Source organism: Squalius cephalus (genome assembly GCF_949319135.1).
Source record: "Squalius cephalus genome assembly, chromosome: 13".
Classification (NCBI taxonomy): Eukaryota; Metazoa; Chordata; class Actinopteri; order Cypriniformes; family Leuciscidae; genus Squalius; species Squalius cephalus.
Window position 1 is genome coordinate 32,560,275 of NC_137134.1, and position 20,646 is coordinate 32,580,920.

At 37.4% G+C, this 20,646-nt stretch overlaps 1 protein-coding gene across 1 annotated transcript in view; it reads right to left on the reverse strand.

Moving 5' to 3' along the window:
- LOC307169642 (uncharacterized protein) overlaps nucleotides 1-20,416 on the reverse strand; it is a gene marked incomplete at both ends in the record, with an annotated part of 160,440 nt that extends 140,024 nt beyond the window's left edge. Inside the window, 3 exons of the mRNA XM_079890370.1 lie at nucleotides 15,111-15,377; nucleotides 17,835-18,149; nucleotides 20,347-20,416. Of these exons, the coding sequence (XP_079746496.1) occupies nucleotides 15,111-15,377; nucleotides 17,835-18,149; nucleotides 20,347-20,416 (652 nt within the window). The remainder of the gene's footprint in view (nucleotides 1-15,110; nucleotides 15,378-17,834; nucleotides 18,150-20,346) is intronic.
- Nucleotides 20,417-20,646: the final 230 nt, after the last annotated feature.

A 20,646-nucleotide genomic window follows, 5' to 3' on the forward strand; every position in this document is an offset into this window, starting at 1 on the left:
TATCTTTCATCAGTCCTGTTAATAAGATAAATTAAGAAAAGGTCTGATCTCACTGTTATACACTCATCAGTTATCAGCCATTTTGTATTTATAGTCAACAGTGGTGGGCCGACAGGGCCAGAAACGCCTTCTCTGCTGGCCTAAACACTATCAGAATCACTGACTTGCACTTTAATTTATTTTTTCCATAAATGAGTATTAAATTATTCCCAATAGTCCATTCTCTTAATTTCAAGCTTTTCTCTTCGTTGCACTGCTTTATGCGCTGCATAAACTAAAATATATTTTCTGTAGATTTAATAGATTTTCAACCCACAAATTTAATGTTTCTTGAAAAAAAATCCCTTATCCAGCCACTGAACTCATTCGATCTGTCCGGGTAAAAACAGAATTAACTGTAATGTATGCCATGACTGATTTTGAAGGCAAAAGTCCTGCTGATCTCATTGATTTCCATCAAATAATCTGTTAGAGCATGGGGCAGCTTTACACATCCTAATGTTTTGCGGTGACTGTCGCTGTGTCCTCTGCTTCTGTCGAGCGGACATTCTCAGCCCTAAAGCGAATTAAAACATAATGCCAGAAATAAGACTGGACAGACTCAACTTTCAGCATTAGCTTTTTTTTCAAACATTCATACTATTGTAAAGTCTGAAGAACGACAAGAACAGGGAGGTTCTGTTTCTGAACTTTTTAATCGGAACAAAGTTTAAACTGTACAGAACAACTGTTAGACAAACGCACAAGCCTATAACTCACTCGCTATAAGTGCCGGTGCAAAATCGTATCAATTTTATTTTGATAAACATGATACAATATAACATCGCGACTACATGAAAAGAGATTTTACTGTTATAAAAAACTGATTTGTGAGCTTTAGTGGAACTGAAGGTGTGAAAATAAACACGAAATTCGGCCAACAGCATGAGTTTGGACTTGCATTCTGGAGTTCTAGATTCTGGACTGAGTTCTTGCACTGACTGACTTACTGCCGTTGTATCTGTTACGTACTGCTCTGAGATACGAAGGTTGAGGATCCAAATGCAGTTTATTTAGTGTTATTCAGAATCGTAATAAAATCCAGGCAAAGGTCATACACAGGCAGGCAATCCAACAAACAGACAAATCCAGAGGGTGAAGCAGAAACAGGAAAAGGGCAGAGATCAACAACAACAACAACAACAACAACAACAACAACAACAACAACAACAACAACAACAACAACAACAACAACAACAACAACAACAACAAATGAAACGCTCAGAAATGCAGTGGAATAACGTACAAGACTTCGCAGGGAATGATGAGGTGAACCAGGCTTATATGGGGTGAACTAAACAATATAATGAGACACAGGTGAATGTGATAATCAGGGATGATGAGTCCGGGCAGTGAATTATGGGAAATGTAGTAGTGAGTGAATAATGATTTGCCTCTGGTGGCTCTCAAGGGCACTCCAGCTGGTGACTTTACAGTATCAACAAATCTCTTATTTACATTATGTTTGCACTGTTAGTTATGAAGAAAACATTTGTTAGTGTGCAGAAACAATGAGGAGATCACTGCATTCATGCACTCAACATGTCTGTGATCGGCAGAAGTGGAAGGTAACAACAAATTACATTTACTCGTGTTACGTAATTGAGTTTTGTTTTGTGTACAGCTTTTTTAAAGTAGTTTTTATCTGTAATTTTACTTTTACTTAAATTTTAATTTTACTTTTCTAATTTTACTTTTACTTAAATATGTTAAGTTTGAAGTATTGTACCTTGCTACATTTTAAAATCATATCTGTTACTGAGTAAAATAATAATAATAATAATACAAGGGTAGAATAAATCACGCTCCAGAAACTACTTCATTGATTGATTGAAGGGCGGGAGAACAAATGCTCAAAAATCCCATAAAAGATGGAGACAGACAAACAGACGCCAGTGATGCAGACCCAGCTGAAAGCGAAAGCGAAGATTGAATTCTTATGAAGCAAGCCGTAGCCAGTATGGGAATAGGCCTACTCTGGAAAAAGAAAAATTAGTGGTTGGTTGTCCTCAAGGATAGATATCCAGTTTGCCGTTTGAGCTTCGAGGTTAAGTGTTCGAGCGAGTAAAAGCGGCAGGTGAGAGAAGATCAAACGTGAGAGTGTGGGGAATGATCATGCGCATGCTATGAGACGTGGGCTTGTATTGCGTGCAGAGGAGAAGTCATGCTGAGAGTGCGCTCGGTTCTTTTAGGCATTGACCGAGCCGATCCTGACCTCCCTGCATGGGCAGGCCCTCCTACCTGACTCGTGAGCCATGTACCATTTGCCATTGCCACACAGTCACACCTGACACCCCAGTGCTCCCACTACAATCCTCCCTCCTTTAACTAGTACTAGTGAAAAAGTAATTCCTGATATCAGAAATAGACATTGTTACTAGTGTTACTAGTGTGATATGTAATGGGTATTTTTCAGTCATTAGATGTAGGCTAAAGAGAAATGCAGACGGAGCTGACTGTGAGCTGAGGAGGCTCCAAACAAAATCAAACAGCTGGATAAAACTGATCTCAGTATATATATATATATATATATATATATACAGTATATAATATAATATATATATATATATATATATATATATATATATATATATATATATATATATATATATATATATATATATATATATATATATATAGTATAACTTATTTAACCAAGTAACACTTTAGTATGAATATTTATTAATGCAACTTTCTCTTGCTCTCTTTCTCCCTCCCATCCCACAAAACCAATAAAACAGTTTGAGACCTATCTGCAGTTTCAATGTGCTTTTATTAAGTGTAATATTGTATGGTGATTGCATCTACATCTGCACCAGCTGGGTGGTCAAGTGTGATCGGGTCAGTTTCATCGGGGAGAAGCTGGTTTTGTGGTGTTTCTCGCGCCTTTCTACTGGTGGCTAATATATTGTGCAGAATGGCACATGCAGCCACTATCTGTGATGCCCGCTCTGGTGACTCTTAAGGGCTGAACACAGTTGAAATGTGCCTTTAGGATGCCAAAGGTCATCTCTATCTTAACTCTGGTTTTACTGAGGGCCACACTGAAGCGGTGCTGTGACCCTGTCTGAGGGTCATGATAGGGGGTTATTGTGTAGGTTTTTCTAGCTCAGTTTAAATTAACAGTGTTTTGTACTGTACCAAATTTAACTTGCTTTCCTCAAAGCGCTGACACAACACAGACTCATGGAAAATTCGTGAGTCAAGCACTGGAGCCAGGCCATTTGACATCCAAACTTGATCATGTTCATGACCACAAGTCATCTGCAGATGAAATGTTTAGTAGATCATTGTTATATCTGTTAATGTTACTATTAATTTAAAGATTGATCTCACAGAAAATAATCATCTAACATATTCACATCATCTCTACCTGAACATTAAGGCTGTGATAGGATTTCCTATTAACACAATCTGCCTCATGTTCCCTAGAGCAGTGGAGATTGGAGCAATAGACTGCATACATGTTGCAATGACTCTAGGGAATCCTATCATAAGATTAACAGAATAATAATAAAAAAGATTCAAAATAATTCTTAACATGTACATTTGTGAAATTTGCTTTTTGAAAAAAAAAAAAAAAAAAAAAAAAAAAAGTGATGTCACCCTATCAATATACTGTATCTTACTGGCAATTTTATAAAAGCCCTCTTTTATGGACATGGTCGATAAATGTCCGGGGAACACTAATGAAACTTTTCATGTACTCCTGCAGAGCGAGGACCACCTTGCGAATGGTTCGACAAACATATGTTTTCCCATAGTGTTGCCCCCTGGTGGGGCGATGCCAGTGCTGACTATGCCACCCCTTGGCCAAGACTGGTGAGAGCAAGGAGACTCTTTTATAAAGAAACACGCACAGGCTTGGTTTAGCAAAGTAAAAAGATACAATCTTTATTTTATCTTAGTTAAAAATGAGTCTGTTGTGGCAAAAATTCTCATTAAACAATCATCACTGCGTAAGAGACACTCTGAAATTCAAATGATCATTAAAAAGTCTTTATTCTTGCAAGAAGGCCCAGTTGCCACACAGAAGTCATCAGTACAGTCTGTGAAACAAGTGCGACGACGAGAGGGAGGGCAGAGGAGTCTTTATACTGCTTTCAAGGTCTCCTGCTTACAGGCCCTTATCTAAACAAGGAGAGGCTTCCCTGCTAGTTTTCTGATACTGCTAAGTTTCTTACAAACTCACAAGTTCTAAATTGGGCGACCTCTGACCCTAGAGTCTGAGGTCCCTTCTCATTCTGCCGCCTCCTGACGTCCCACCTGTTACCCAGCATTAAGAGAAACACATACACGTCAGTTTTACCACGTAGACCACGTATAGAAGGTCATTTCAATGTTTTACTGAAAGTCAATGAAAATCAATACTGGAAATCAATGAAAACCAAAATTTTCCATAACAAGTCGCTTTAGGTAGTCAATAAATAACACACAAATCCATCATTTAACATAGGGATAAGCCATAGTTGGGTGAGCCACCAGAATGTAAGCTTAACCAGGCCTAGGTTTCGATACCACACGTGAGCTAAGGCACACCACTTTAGAGTAGAACAAACACTACAAACTCAGCTTATACACCACGGCAACATTGCTTGTTGAGCTATTACAACAGATGCACACTTCACAGCATTACACTGCACACATCAGTTCCAAATGGGTGAAACACTCTAAGGAAACCAGACTAGAACCCGGCAGGCTAATCTATCCTATGGGCCCAATCCACACAGAGGCTATTAATAGGGAAGGGGGGAAGACAAACAAAGAAAAGAAACTAGCCTACTAGCCGGTGGCCACCATCAGTTCACTAACATCTCTTACAGCCCGCCGGCTAGTGGTAAAAAAAGAAAAGAAAAGAAAAAATAAATACAATAAATCAATAAACCAAACGGAAAAGTGTCTAAGAAGCAGCACCTGCACATACATACACATTCAAACACATTCAAGAGAACCGCAGCCGACAATCTGATTGCTGTAGCCTCTTTTTGCAATCTAGCGATTGGTGTGAGACCTCAGTGTTCCGCGCTTCACGCATTCACCAGGGTCACTGAACGCTCCTCTACGCTTGTCACTCTAGGCATTCCCAACGTGTTTTGGAAACGCGTGCACACTAAGGATGGCTGACGTGAAACAGTCGTTCCGAAGCTTTGCGAGATCCCGAAGCGAAGCGCAGATGTGTCGAAACACTGATCCGAAGCGTGATTCGAAACACCCATGTCACGTGACTATGACCAAACGAAGCCTCGAAGTGTTTCACTGTTTCATCAGGTGTGGTCCGCCGAATCAGCGTTTGATTGGAACGGTCGGGAACAAACCACACAATCGCACATCTGTATAAAAGTGAAATAAACGCATTTTGACCTCGTGGGTTTTTGTGAGAGGAGTTTGACTTTGAGGTAGCGGATTTTTGGTGATATAGTGACATAGTGCGATTTGATTAGTTATAGGCAATTTAGGCTTACATTTAAATTTACACAACACATTGACTGATAGGCTAGAGACAGACAGAGTATACATATAGTGACACATTAATAGATACATAGATATAAATATATATAGACAGCTAGATTAATAGATAGATACATATAGAGATAGATTACAGATACATATATAAATACATATATTATAGATAGATACATATATAGATAGATTATAGATACATATATAAATACATATGTTATAGATAGATACATATATAGATACATAGATTATAGATACATATCTAGATACATAGATAGATTCATATAGATAGATAGATAGATAGATTTGGATAGATAGATAAAATGGAGGCTCCCCAGAAGAGATGCCGTACATCTGTGGTGTGGGAGCATTTCCGTTTAGAAACCCCAAATAAAGTGAGATGTGTGTATTGTGATCGGTATATAGCCTACTGCAACAATACATCATCCATGATACGCCATTTGAGGAGCGCTCATCCTGCCATTTTGCGGGTGCAGAGGATGGCATTCCCCCTGTAGGCTACCTAGGCCTGCTACTGACACTGCTGGGCCATCTATGCAATTGTTTGAAATATAATTTTAATTGAAATATAATTACAACCTTTTGGGACACTGTTTATAAAGTCCATAGCCCAATGCCCTACAACCTAATGTCCCAATCACAACTGCCAATCATGTTAAAAATAGCTTCAATGTGAATATAATATAATATAATATAATATAATATAATATAATATAATATAATATAATATAATATAATATTGTGTGAATATACATTTTATAGGTCTACATATGAAATACACAATGCTACAGCCTATGCCACAGTGGAAGTGAAAAAATACATCAACGATGCGTATTTGCCCAGAACTCATGATCCACTAACTTACTGGAAAGAGAGAGCAGTAATCTTTCCTCATTTGTATGTCCTAGCTAAAAAATATCTTTGCATGCCAGCAACAAGTGTCCCTTGTGAGAGGATTTTTTCAAAGGCTGGAGAAATTATCTGTAAAAAAAAGAAGTAGGCTAAGTCCTTTCACAGCAGAGAAATTAATATGTTTGAATAAAAATCTCTAAAAAAGTGAGACATTGTGGCTTGATTTATTTTATTAATATTCATTTTTCATGACCAAAATAACATTATGCACAGTGAGGAGCCTATAGGTTACAAGCTTCACATATTAGAAAATTATAATAATAATAAAAAAACACATTTTTTTAATGGCTCGTCAAGGTTGTTTCAGATCAACACCTGCAAGTGACCACTAGGTGTCACCGTTGAGACGGGTGTCGGATTGATTCGAAGCCTCGAAACAATATGGCACATTTGGTTCAACTGTTTCATTGCTTCACGAGGCCTCGATCTGGCCATCACTACTACTTACTCTCTATAATAATAATAATAATAAAAAAAAATAATAATAAAAAAATAAAAATAAAAAAAAGCAATTATATTCTCCTTAGTAGACCCGTTTCTCTTAGGAAAATGAACAGATAGCTGTAGCATGTTTCTTCAGACTGTCTCTGTAATAACCCTCTAATCCTTAAGGGTATATGTTCAGCTTCAAGACACCTAAGTAACTTCTGCCTCTCATACTGGTACTTATTACAGGATTCTATCACATGCTCTATAGTTTCTTGAGTATTGCAATCACTACACGTGCCATCAGCATGTTTTTTCATTAAAAACAAGGTGCTGTTCAAACCTGTATGGCCTAGCCTCATCCTAGAGATCACATCTTCTTCCTGAGTATTTGTACGTTTCTGCACCCTCCCACATTCTTTTGAATATTGTAAAAGTGTCTACCAGTTGGTTCACTGTCCCACAACTTCTGCCACTTTCCTCTCAGTTTATCCTTAACAATACTCTTAATTTCAGCCTTACTGTATTTAATTTCCATATCAATACTAGATCGCTCTGTAGCTTTCTTAGCATACTGATCTGCCAACTCATTCCCTGTAACTCCAATGTGAGCTGGTACCCACAAAAATGTGACACTGATTCCTGACTTCTGCAGATTGTTTATTAATTGAGCTATGTCTAGTACAATATCCTGCCTTGTCTGAGACTGTAGGTTCTTAATACTACACAATGCTGAAGTTGAATCTGAGACTATTACTATATTTCTTGGCCTAAGCCTATTACTCTCGCTCCATACGAGAGCCAGAAAAATAGCAGTCAGCTCTGCTGTATAAACAGCTAAATTGTTATTTAGCCTTTTCATTACACCTATTTTTAGTTTTGGGATGACAAATGCTGCCCCCATTTGCTTGTCTTCTCTTTTTGATGCGTCTGTAAATATAATAGATCTATCCCCATATGTCTCCTGTAAATACCTTTCAACATAAGATTTATTAAATTCTTCTATTTTCTCCTTTGCCTCCAAGAGGCCAAAATCAACTGAAGGCACCTCAAGGATCCACAAAGGAACTGCAGGGTAGGAAACTGTAGGACACACAACTAGTTGATCTACCTCAACTTCACTCGCCTTTTATTTAATGATCCATCCAAAACTTTTAATTTTTATGTTTCCTCTCTCTTGACAGTTTGTTAAAGAATTCAGTCCTATATGACCCTCCTGATGCCCTTTAAGATTAGCCCAGTAGACCAGAGATAGCTGATCCCGTCTGAGATGCAAAGGCATTTCTCCCAATTCCACCTGTAAGGCTGCCACAGGAGTGGTTTTTATGACTCCACTACATAACCTTAATGCTTTATTTTGAATAATGTCTAGCTTCTTCAATATTGTTTTAAAAGTGGGCGTTCCAGATGAAGCCGCGATTCGAGGCTTGTGTTGTTAACGTGAAAATCACGTAACTAATGACAAACGAGGCCTCAGTTTGTGTGGATACGTCATCGTTTCGGTCTGAGTGTCGCTTCCGGATAAAATGCGGTTCGAAACTCGCGCCACCTTGTGGGTGTTGTCAGGAGTAGTAGAAGCAGTTGTAGTAGTGTCAGAGAGTCAGAGAGTTAGAAAACTATCACTGTCAGTGTCAGTGTCGTTATTGTGTCATATGTGAGGGCTGTATATTATTACATTATCAGGTTAGAATAGTTGTAGTATATTATTATTATAGTAGCCTAGGCCTCGCTATATTATAGTCTTGTTATATTAATTAGATAAGATTATTTGGATTTTTGGATCTGGACTGGACTGCTTTTTGATTTGGATTGCCCTTTTGGATTTGTTTGCTTTTTGTGACTCTTCCTTTTTCCTGGTAATGGAGCCAGCAAGAAAGAGGGAATCCTCCCCTGTCAGGGCTCAACAGAAACATCAGTATCCTCATTTATACCAGCTGGCACTGACATTTTTATGTTACCCTGCATCCTCTGTTCCTTGTGAAAGGATCTTTTCCAAGGCTAGAGAGATTTTGTCCAAGAAGAGGAATCGTCTAAACCCCAACACACTTGAAATAATTCTGTTTCTCAATAAAAAATCTATTGTAATCCTTCCTTCCAGACTATATTCTGATGCAGTTTACTTTAATCTGTTATCTATAATCTGCTAAATGAATAAATGTACTTTATTACACTCTATGTAATAAATGTACCTCTAACTCCCTCTAACTCCCTCTATTGTTGTTCATACTGTCACTATCCAAACAATTTATGAATAATTAATTAACTGTGTGTGTGACTCTGCACAAGTAAATTCAGACAGAGAAAGATACATATTTTATATTATACACAGTAATGGACAAATGTCTGATCATGTCTTTTTATTATTGCAAATGAAAGGTTACAGACATCAACAGTGAGTACAAAATAAATAAATAAATATTTTTATAAAATATCAATTTAAATATAAATATACAAATAAATATAATTGTTTTGTATATTTACATTACAAATAAATATTTTTATTTATAAAAGTATTTTTTATAAAATATGCATTGGGAGGGTGGTGGTGGGGGGGGGGGGGGCGACACTGGTTCAGAATGAATTAATTTGTCTGCTATTTCTTTGCACAGTAGCTAGGTGTCACTAGTGAGCAATGCTGAATGAAGCTTCGAGTAATGAACCTTTGGCTGAAGCAATGGGCTGCGAGGTTTCAGTGGTTCAGGAAGCCTCATTTTGCCATCACTAGTTCCAGTCAGTCTAAAAACCTTTGAGTGTCTGCAGTGAGGATGTGTAGACCAAACCTGTCCTGCCGGCACCCCAACACTGCACATTTTTTTTGTCTCCCTAATCAAACACACCTGATTCAACTCATCAACTCATTAACCCATGTGATAATGAGCTGATGAGTTGAATCAGGTGTGTTTGATTAGGGAGACAAAGAAAACGTGCAGTGTTGGGGTGCCGGCAGGACAGGTTTGGGAACCACTGGTGTAGAGAACAAGTGTTGAACTTCCGGAATTAGGCCACGCCCCCTGCCTCCAAACACACGCCCTCTCTCTGAAACCCCGCCCCCAAATGTTGTGTTGTGTATGTCTGTGCATTATTAGGTGATGTTGGTTTTGTCAGATCTTTTAAAGATTAATCTCAGCAGTTGCTTCACTATGAAAGTTTCATCTACAAGCATTTATGACTGTGAAATAACTAACATTAATACTAAAATAAAATATTCATATTCATGCTAAGAATAGTTTAAAATCAACTAACTGGCTTATTTCATATTGTAGATTTTCATAAATTTAACAAATGTTTCCATTTGTCACATTTATGACTTTCTGAAATTTGAATATGAATATACAAGGTCTAAGATCCCAGAATTGATCAAAAAATTGATGGCAGCACAGCGTGACAGTAAAAATGGAATATTGACCATAAACTATACAATAACATGCTTAAATTGTAATAAAAAATGTCATGTACATTAATTCATTTTACAGTTATCTTATTTATAATTATCTAGATGATGTTATTAATTTCACATTATTGATAGTAACTCTTTGATTCTACAGCGTGAAATCTAACAGTGGAATTAGATGTGGAATTAATCAGATAATATGAAGTATCTCAATAACACATTGTGTACACACAGTCATCAAGGATCAGTGGATGAATCTCAACAATGTTGTGGTTCATCTTGGAACTGGTTTACAACTCTTTGTGTTTTTTCTGGAGTCCTTATGGAGAAAATGAATGTGAAACATTGCTCTGTCACTGTTTCACTCTTTTCCCTCAATGAACGTTTGTGTGATATGACCATTATTTCACTGTCTGTGTGCAAATAAACTGTTTAAATGCTATTAATGGTCATTATTTGATCAAATTATACCCTATCATTCCCCCAGAACACTTGTGATACAGCATGTGTTGCATGGGATCATCCTGTGATACTTGTGCATCTTTTTTTAAAAAAGAAGCTTGATACTGATTCACTGCCATCATGGACGAGCGTGAGCGGGACATTTTTTTTTGTGTGTGGTCCATAAAAGTAAGAAGTGCACAACATTAGAACAACACCAGGGTGAATAATATATGACTTAATTTTCACTTCAGGATGAAGAATCCCTTTCAGTGCAAGTGGTTGGACTTTTATATCGGACAATAGATGGCGCTCTATGATGTGGTGTGCACAGTTTGTTTAAAGAAGAAAGAGTTTATCTGGATAGCATAACTAGTCAGTCCCTTCTGTTGAATGTTGTAACTAAACCATTATGTGGACAAAAGCAAGGTCATACATTAACAATCATTCATTATTAATAATGTTGTAGATTTACCCAGTAACAGATTTGTTGGAGGCTCTTTAAAAGTGTTACCTTTTCTGCTAGAAGCAGTTTCAATATAGACTGATCAGTCACATGACATTATAACTCATTATCACACTAAACATCCACAACAAAACTCATCAATCACAAAACAAATCACAGTATTTACATCTTTAATTAAATGTGTAGTAACTGCATTTGTCCTTTGGAAGGCAGCACTGCTACGCTATACTGGAAAAAAAACTCCCCAAAACTGATGAAAAAAAAAAAGTATAAACAAGCATCAGACATATATGCATAATAAAATAATTGTTTAAACAGTAAATTATATAATGCAATTAATCTTAAAGCTACTCCCGTGATCGAAACAGGATATGTGTTGCATAAGAGTGCAGGACGTGAAGCCTAGGTGTGAAAATCAAGCATAGCTTTACTGACTCTAGCACTGTCTGCAGGATCACTGCATACCAGTGAGCTGCGCATGCCTATTAATCAATTCATATTTCACAGACACAAAATGTATAGGCAGTAAGATCTTACAGTTTGGTTTGAGATATATAGCGTATATATATATATATATATATATATATATATATATATATATATATATATATATATATATATATATATATATATAGGGGAGAGCGGGGCACAACCTAACGCTTTTTGACTTTCTCAGTTTGTGCAAATCTACTTATGGTTCAGAGTATTTATTTTTTCCCCACATTAATTTCCCACATGTCTAGTACAATTATGTGTTTTTATTTTATTAATACAGTATATACTTTTTTCTGGATATACCCCGAAAGAATGGAAGTGAAATGTGCCAACATGCCCCATAGGTGGGGTACATTGTAACATGTGTGGGGCACATTGTAACATGACATATGGCAGCTTAAAATGTTATCTGATCTAATAAAAAAAATATACAAAACAAACTAAAATATTTTCTAAATAAAATACAATTAAAAAACTTTTTCATATAAAATAATGGCAATTTTTAATAATTAAATAGAAACTCATTTTTGAGTTTTGACTACGAACACATGAAAACACAGCTCTACAACATAGTTCAAAACAAATAAATAATTAGTCATTTCTGGACATTGACTCTCAGTCTTTATTCGCCTTTTCCTCACGTTTTCTCAATAAAATTAATAAAAGTATAGAATATAATAGCATATTTCTAATAGGGGCACATTGTAACGCAGTGTTACAACATGCCCCCGCCTGCACAACTGGGATTTAAACCCTGCTAGTGTCTTCTGCTAGTTAGCGAAGCATTAAAGAACTATCTCAACTGTTAAATAACATCTTGGAGATTAAAATAATATCAGATTTGTCTTATTTTAAATAAACACAAAAAATAGAGATGAAAAATTAACTTAAGTAAGAAATTTACTTTTGCTATGGTTTAATAAATGTCTATGGATATCTTCCAAAAAGAAAATAATTTTGGCGGATTTTTTTTTTCTATATAGTGTTGATATGGCAACTAGTAAATACACAAAGTTTCGTCATCCAAGCATGTGCGGAAGTATTTAAAACAAGCGTGTTACAACTAACCCCGCGTTAGGTTGTGCCCCGCGCTCCCCTATATATATATATATATATATATATATATATATCAACATTTGATTCAGTATTTCACAGTTAAAACTGTTTTGTGTAAACAGGTATTCAAACTTTTAAATGAATATTAGCAGAACATAAAAAGACAAACACACTCTTATACATCAAGTCATGTGACCGACTGACGCACATTAACATCAAACGTCCAGTAATAGACACATTTACGGACAAGCTGTTTGTCCGCCAACACATCATACCACATTTCTTTCCAGAACTAAAGACACGAGACCACCACAGGTTTCAGTTTGACTCAACAGAGCTGCTTCGGTATCACATTCAGGCGTTTTCACACCTGAAAGCCTATTACCTATTCAGGCAAGTAATGTTTCTTTACAACGCAACATCACAACTACGAACGAAATTCAATGACTTCAAGGCTTTAATGTGATTGGTTATCAAGGCAAGTTAGCTTTCTCCACTGGGAGAGCCACGGACCCTCGTATCTCCTAATAAGACCACCTCTGGTTTTGACAACATTGTCGTCTGTACACGAAACCTTTCAAATACGCAAAGGAAAATGTTTTAGTTTTTAGTATATCGTTGTCATGTAAACGTACCCTGAGTTGTCTGTGGGTGATTTTAGATGGGTCTGAGATTATTTGGGATGTTCATTATATATCAGCCCAAGACCAAAGAATAATGTGCAAATTATGCACAGATTATTATACCTTCATAATACACCCCATCCTATTCTTTGAATTTCTGAAAGAGGACACAAACACACATCACATAAGATACAAAGATAACATTTTAATGAAAAAGTAATAAATAAAAGATATGCTCCACTGGCTAAAATGCTCCACTGGCTAAAATCCCCAAAATGTTACTATTATATTATATTATATTATATTATATTATATTATATTATATTATATATTTCAATGGAATCCATATTTAAATGTCATTTCTGTATATAATGACATCAAAGTATGGTATCTAAAAAAAATTGTTCCATCAGCACAAAAACACAAATGCTAATATTGGGTAAAAGCCATTAAACATCATGTAAATTTATGACTTAATTACACAGTCCCATGTTTATGGGTTAACAGTTTTCCAGGACAATGCTTTATAATGATTCAGTTCCATTTGTCTTTCCATAGTCTCTATGTCGTAGCTAACAATGCCATTTAAACTCCAGCCCAATGTTTCATGTGTATCAATTAACTTGGTCATTGTATAATAAATGTTGTATATAACAGTTTATTTTGTGATAATGTCTGGCTGACTGTACATTATCCCTTACTTATTGCATTGGTTACATGTTTCACATATTATTTTGTTGATATCACCCTGCTGTCTGGTATGAGAATATAGTTAATCAGTTCGTGGGTTCGATCTTCTCTGCTGTTCATCTTTTCTGGTTCTGATGTCATAAACCAGCACAGCGATAGTAGCCACGCCCACCAGAGCAGAGAGAGCCAATCGGATCACAGCTTCAGTAGAACCACAACAAAGGATAGATTCTGAAGGAAGGTAAGAACAACACAGAGATGGAATTTTACATTTCAATAAACACTTAAACATACTTTGAAACTAAATCTACAACACAACTCGACAAAAGACAACAGATCCCATTATAATCAGTGATGCCATCTACAGCGGTGTTTCCACTGCCAGCGACACGCAGCAACAAAGCGACATAATCTCCTTCATTTCAGTGGAGAGCTGGCGATTTCCGGCGACAGTGACCATTGGCATGTACAGCTACGCAACAAAGTTGAGATATGTTTAACTTTATACAAATGAAGAGCGACAACCAATGGGAGTATAGTCAGTGGAACGCACGTGATCCGTCACTACATCCTGTAGTGGAGTGTTGAGGCTTGATGGAGGAAAAGTTATTTTACTTTCCAATAATCTATGATATGTCTCTGTGTACATATGGTGGTACTTGCCATGCTAACTGCCAGCCTGAATGAATTAGTGAACTGGTGCATGCGATTGAACCGCAGATAAATAGCCTTGATGGCAAAGAGCACTCACTTTTTCTCGTTCATCTTTAATGTTAAGCATTTTGTGTACTGATTACATTTATATTTAGTCTTGTCCCTCCGAAATGTTTGTTTTTAGCAAGTTGCCGCACAGGTCCTGAACAGGGAAGCCAAAGCATCTCGATCGCCCTTAGGTGGTTGGTCCCAGTATCGGTCATAAACCCCGCCCTAATTTTTTTCCAAAGATGCTTTCTGTCATGTTAGGTAGGTCTATCATCATGCTGGAGTAAGTTCAAGTGTTCGTAAACAAGAAAGAAAAATGTACATAATGTAGCTGAAGACGATCAACAAAGCTCAGTCAATCATTAATATCACTTCTGATGTAGCCTACCTGAGCATGGCTGACAGAAATCAGTGTTGTTGAGAAGCGTAGTCTGGTTGGTGAATGAATAAGCCACTACACAGCTGTAGGAATCATCCAGACACTCAATCTCCAGAGGTAGAGAGAGACTGATGCTGAGATCACACACACTGATGCTGGACAATACACTGATTCCTGCGTACCAGGAGAGAGTCACATTACTCACATTCAACACTGAGCACAACAATGAACATGATGATGATGAGTTATTGCTGATGACAGGAACAGGCAGACGAGCTGAAAAACACGAGAGAATAATATTAAAAAACACTGAAAACACACAGTGACTAGTGGCTGTCCAGTTTTAAAAGAAGAACAAAATGACAGCAGTATCATAACAGTACTCCACGTGAAGTCATAAAATGGTAGCCTGCAATTGTTATCTTAAAGGACTGACCTGATTTGTGACCCTGGATCACAAAACCAGTCACAAGTCGCACGGGTATATTTGTGGCAATAGCCAACAATACATTGCATGGGGCAAAATTATAGATTTTTCTTTTAGGCCAAAAATCATTAGGATATTAAGTAAAGATCATGTTCCATGAAGATATTTAGTAAATTTCCTACCGTAAATATATAAAACGTTTATTTTTGTGAGTGGATGCCGCACAATCGCGAATATAAATGCAAAACTTTAAAGGCGACTTTCTAAATTTTTCGATTTTTTTGTACCCTCAAAATCCAGATTTTCAAATAGTTGTGTGGGCGACAATCTGAGAGCCACAAAAAATTGTCGGCCGAGAGGCTGAGCAGGGAAAACTAATTTGCCAGACGCGCTTCAATGATGACAAATCCAAAGACTGCATTTTGTCATTTTATTATCGTGAGAAGCAAACAAGGTTGTGTATTGAAACATTCCATTATTGTGTATCAGACATTCTATATGGTACAGCGTTCAGATAGCGGTCAACAAAAATATGACTTCCCCCGTCACCCCCTCTCGAACCACGCAGGTGAACAGCTGATAAACTCTACTTCCTCCCCACCACCAGGTGCATTGATTACCGTAAATAACCAAAAGGGTGCTCAGAATAAATAAAACATACCTAGCTCTTACAAGTTGTATATTGGCCAAATATTGTCCTATCCTAACAAACCATACATCAATGGAAAGCTTATTTATTCTGCTTTCAGATGATGTATACATCTCAATTTCAAGAAATTGACCCATGTGACTGGTTTTGTGGTCCAGGGTCACATTTAACCCATAAAATGTAGTTTTGTTGATCAGTGTAGAATCAGTGTTGTTAAATAGTATTTTATATTTGAATAAATACAAATTTCTGTAACAAAACTAGATAGTGCAGGCTAATAGGTCCTTAACTCAAACATTTGCAATCACATGATTCTCTATAAGGCACAGCTGTTTGGTTCCTGCTGTATCAGTAGCCAATGAGCTCTCGTGGTCAACCTTCAAAAACTCGGTTAGCTTTGTTTTAGCAGCGCAGCACGCTTTCAGAAACCCTCCACCTTCCCAAGCTCCACCTGTATAGATCTGCTACAAGTAATTCAAGTTCTTGCTGTTACATTCCACGTGTGTTTTTGTATTTTGTACTGTTTTTCTCTTTTCATCCTTGTTTCTTTTGTTGTTATATATATATATATTTTTTACAGATTATTCTTGGGTGCTAAGGAAAATGCGGCGGTACGTCGTCATATACGTGACGTCAAGACATTCGACCAATCTGTTCCGGCAGGTTTAAAGGCTCTGTTGGAAACTTCTTTTCCTTCATCGAAGCAAGATCAGGAGATGTTGGGATCACGTTCAAACAGAAGTTATTCTTTATTGAGAACTTCGCTGTACGTTGCTGCAGTCATCCAACCAAATCTGACTAATGTAACTTTACATGGTATCTTATAGGCATTCAGTGGGCAGTCCTTAAAGGTGCTGACCTTACACACAGCCTTAGGGAAGACCACTAAATCTAATCATCTAAAGACAATAGAGGCAATTACCCCCAACTGAGATAATGGTACCCCCCAAATTGTATAAACAACACATGGTCACAAGAACTAAGACTATGTAAACATTCACACAGTTCAACTCTCAGTAGGAAGATTAAAGACTAACAAAACCCCTTCAAAGGAAACTGTTAAATCTAATCAGTAAATGGATGCCCTCATGTTCACCTTGAATGCCCAATACAGTATAGTTCACCTTAGTTTTTTATGTGATGTTATGTAAGGAAGTAGGATCAGCAGATCAAAAACATATTCTTAAATTTGTAATCCTACAGCTCCATTGATGAGGAGTGAGAGATCAGCGCCAGATCTCATCCAACTCCCATCCCTTCTATTGAGATCTATTGAGTCACGATCACGTGAAAGTTTATGTTTGTTTATGTTTATGCAGTGATTTCCGAACTAACACACCTTCGGGCTTGTCTATGGTTGTTGCTGATGTATTATTGCCCTGTTGGTTCCGCCTGAGAGAATGCACTGTTTCAGCATTAGTTAGTTCACTCAAGACTCGTAATAAGTGGCAGCGTACTTGCTGTACTTACAGAAACAGCAGCAGCAATAACCTACAGCAGCAGAAGCAATAACCAGACGTTCAACCCACTGATGCACATATTCAAATTAATGCAAAAAACAAAGATGCACAAAATAATTTAGTCACTTTGCAGTATTATTGTAAAACAATTCTGAAAAATAATGTGCGAAAAACACTAATATGTACAGTATACTAACCATAGACAGCAACACTGAATCTGTATATAATCTTTGCCCTGATTTGATAATCTCCAGAGTCTGTGGTTCTGGTGTTTGTGATGGTCAGAGATCCAGTCTGATGATCCAGCTTCAGTCTGTCTCTGAATCTCCGGTCAGGACCATCATGTGTTGAGAAGATTCCAGTCCCTCTGTTGATTGTAGCTATAGGAGATTTTTTGGATCCAAACCGCCATTGTATCACATCATCTTCCTGTAGTTCAGTATCAGAGTTTAGAGTGACTGAATCTCCCTCCAACACTGACACTGACTTCACTGCATCTGTGTCAGCAAACACTGAAGAACCAAGACAGTTTCTCTGTCACACACTGAAGTTCTTATTGAAATAAAAAAATATTCTTAATGTTGGTTTAATAACGCTTTAACTGAAACTTCAGAAAATCTCTTTTGGACTTAAACCCATTTTGAACATTTGAACACTGAAACTGCAGTGAAAAATGATCCTTTAAGAGGAATGTAAGATGAATGTAAGAGAAGTGTTTTAAAATTCAAAACCTGCTTGCTTTCAGTAACATCAGTTTTAGAACTTGTAACGTTTGCAACAGTTTATAGATAGCTGCATATTCTGCATATTCATACAGCTTGAGTAAGTAGAACATCATATCCATACAACAGTAGGTGTTTAATGTAAGATCACAAACCTGAATCCAGACTAGATCTCAGTCACAGTGATATAAATATGCCAGAATTATAAGCATAAAAACATGTTTATAACTTACCAGACAAACACCAAAAGCAAAGACAGCAAAAAACAAATGAGTGAAACATTTCCTGAAATAGCCTCACTCAAGATGTTTGCCAAGATTATCTGAGAATGTTGTGGTTTTAAGGAAATTATTGTAGTCAGGACACAGAAGTAATACTATTTAGACTTGAGTGAATGTGAGTCTGAGAGTTTGTGTGTTTGCGTGTGTGTGTGTAAGAGCGAGAGAGCGAAAGAGAGAGAAAGTGAGGGGGGATCTAATGACATAACATTTTGGACTGGATTGCATAATATTGAGTATAAGAACACATGCTGCTGCTGCTGCTAAAATCTTAAGAGTGGTTTTATTAACATATTTCAAACATATTTAACAGTAACTGTGCACATTTCAGTCATGTGACTTCTAGTCATCTCTCTACCTTTTTCATTTAATACACTTATTGTTTGACAATTTGTCATCTTTCTCTCTTCTTATGCCTTAATCTTGCTCTCCGCTGTAATTCTATGTGTAGTTTTTTTTGGAAACGCAATAGTAGGCCTATATTATTTTTATTGTATTTGCTGTTGCTAGGGACGTTCACTCTGAGGAGGCAATAATGCACAGACAGACACCACACAGGAAGTTAGCGAGTGAAGAGCATACACATTTGAAGTGGAACACATCTTGTTTCCTTCCCCTGCAGCTTTGACCAAAGGGGAATTCGTGTGACGTCAAATCCCTTCCCTCTCTCAGAGGCTCTGCCCTCACTCACATGGTTTTTACGCTGCATGAGCGCCTACTACTGACGGAATCACCACAATCAACTTGAATCTGCTATGTGTAACGGTCACCAGCTGGAGTGCCCTTGAGAGCCACCAGAGGGCACTCCACATAAGACTATTATCATTCACAAACTACATTTCCCACAACTCACTGCCCGGACTCATCATCACTTATCACTGATCACATTCACCTGTACCTCATTCACTGATTGCATTCACCTGTGTCACATCATCCTGTTAGTCTCAGTCTATTTATACCATGTTCATTCATTTACTCACCGTGAAGTCTTGTTAAGTGTTACACTGCATTTCTGAGCGTTTCCCTGGTTTTCTTGTTTCTTGGTTTTTGATATCTTGCCCTGTTCCCTGGATTACTCTCTTGCCTATGGTCCCTGCCTGCCTGCCTGCCTGCCTGCCTGCCTGCCTGCCTGCCTGCCTGCCTGCCTGCCTGCCTGGTTTCTTTCTTTGTTTTGACTGCCTGTCTGTATGACCTTAGCCTGTATATTGGATTACGCCTCTGGATTACCCCAGCCAATAAAGCTGCATTTGGATCTACCTTCATGTCTTGGAGCAGTTCGTGACACTATGGAGCTAATTGATGGTTTATTATTTTATTATTTATCCGTCTTCGGAGAATCTGGCCGCTCTGGTTTGGTTCCGATCGGGTGAAACCTAGGATTAAAACATAAACTAGGACTTTTTATGTAGGCCTATTTATTTTCTTTTAATTCCATAATTTTGTCTATTACGCTGCAACTGACACAATGCGAGTAAACCGTATCGATGTGGTTTTCATGTCAGTTACAAACAATTAAAATATGACAATGGCCAACACAAAATGGACGAATCGGGGGCTTAAAGGGTTGGTTCACCCCCAAAATTAAATTTCTGTCATTAATTACTCACCCTCACCTCCTATGCTGTTTACGTTGTAAACACAGTGCAGCACTTCCAGGTTCTACATCAGAACGGCGACTCACTATTGGCCGAAGCTGGTCACGTGAGCACCGGGACACATGCATGTGATGCTGACGCAGGAGACGGCCAATGATGTGCCGGCCTTCTGACGTAGAACCATTTAACAATGAGACATTTCTGAAAATATATTTTATATTCAACAGGAGAAAGTCATATTTGGAATGACATGAGGACGAGTAAATGGTGAAAGAATTGTAATTTTTAGCTGCATACCTACTATTACCTTTAAGATACATTTTAAAGTGTGTTCTCCGTACACAGCAAAATCAGCAGTGCTAATTCAACACCTACAGAGTTAAATTCAACACTTTAAAAGTGTCTATATTGGTC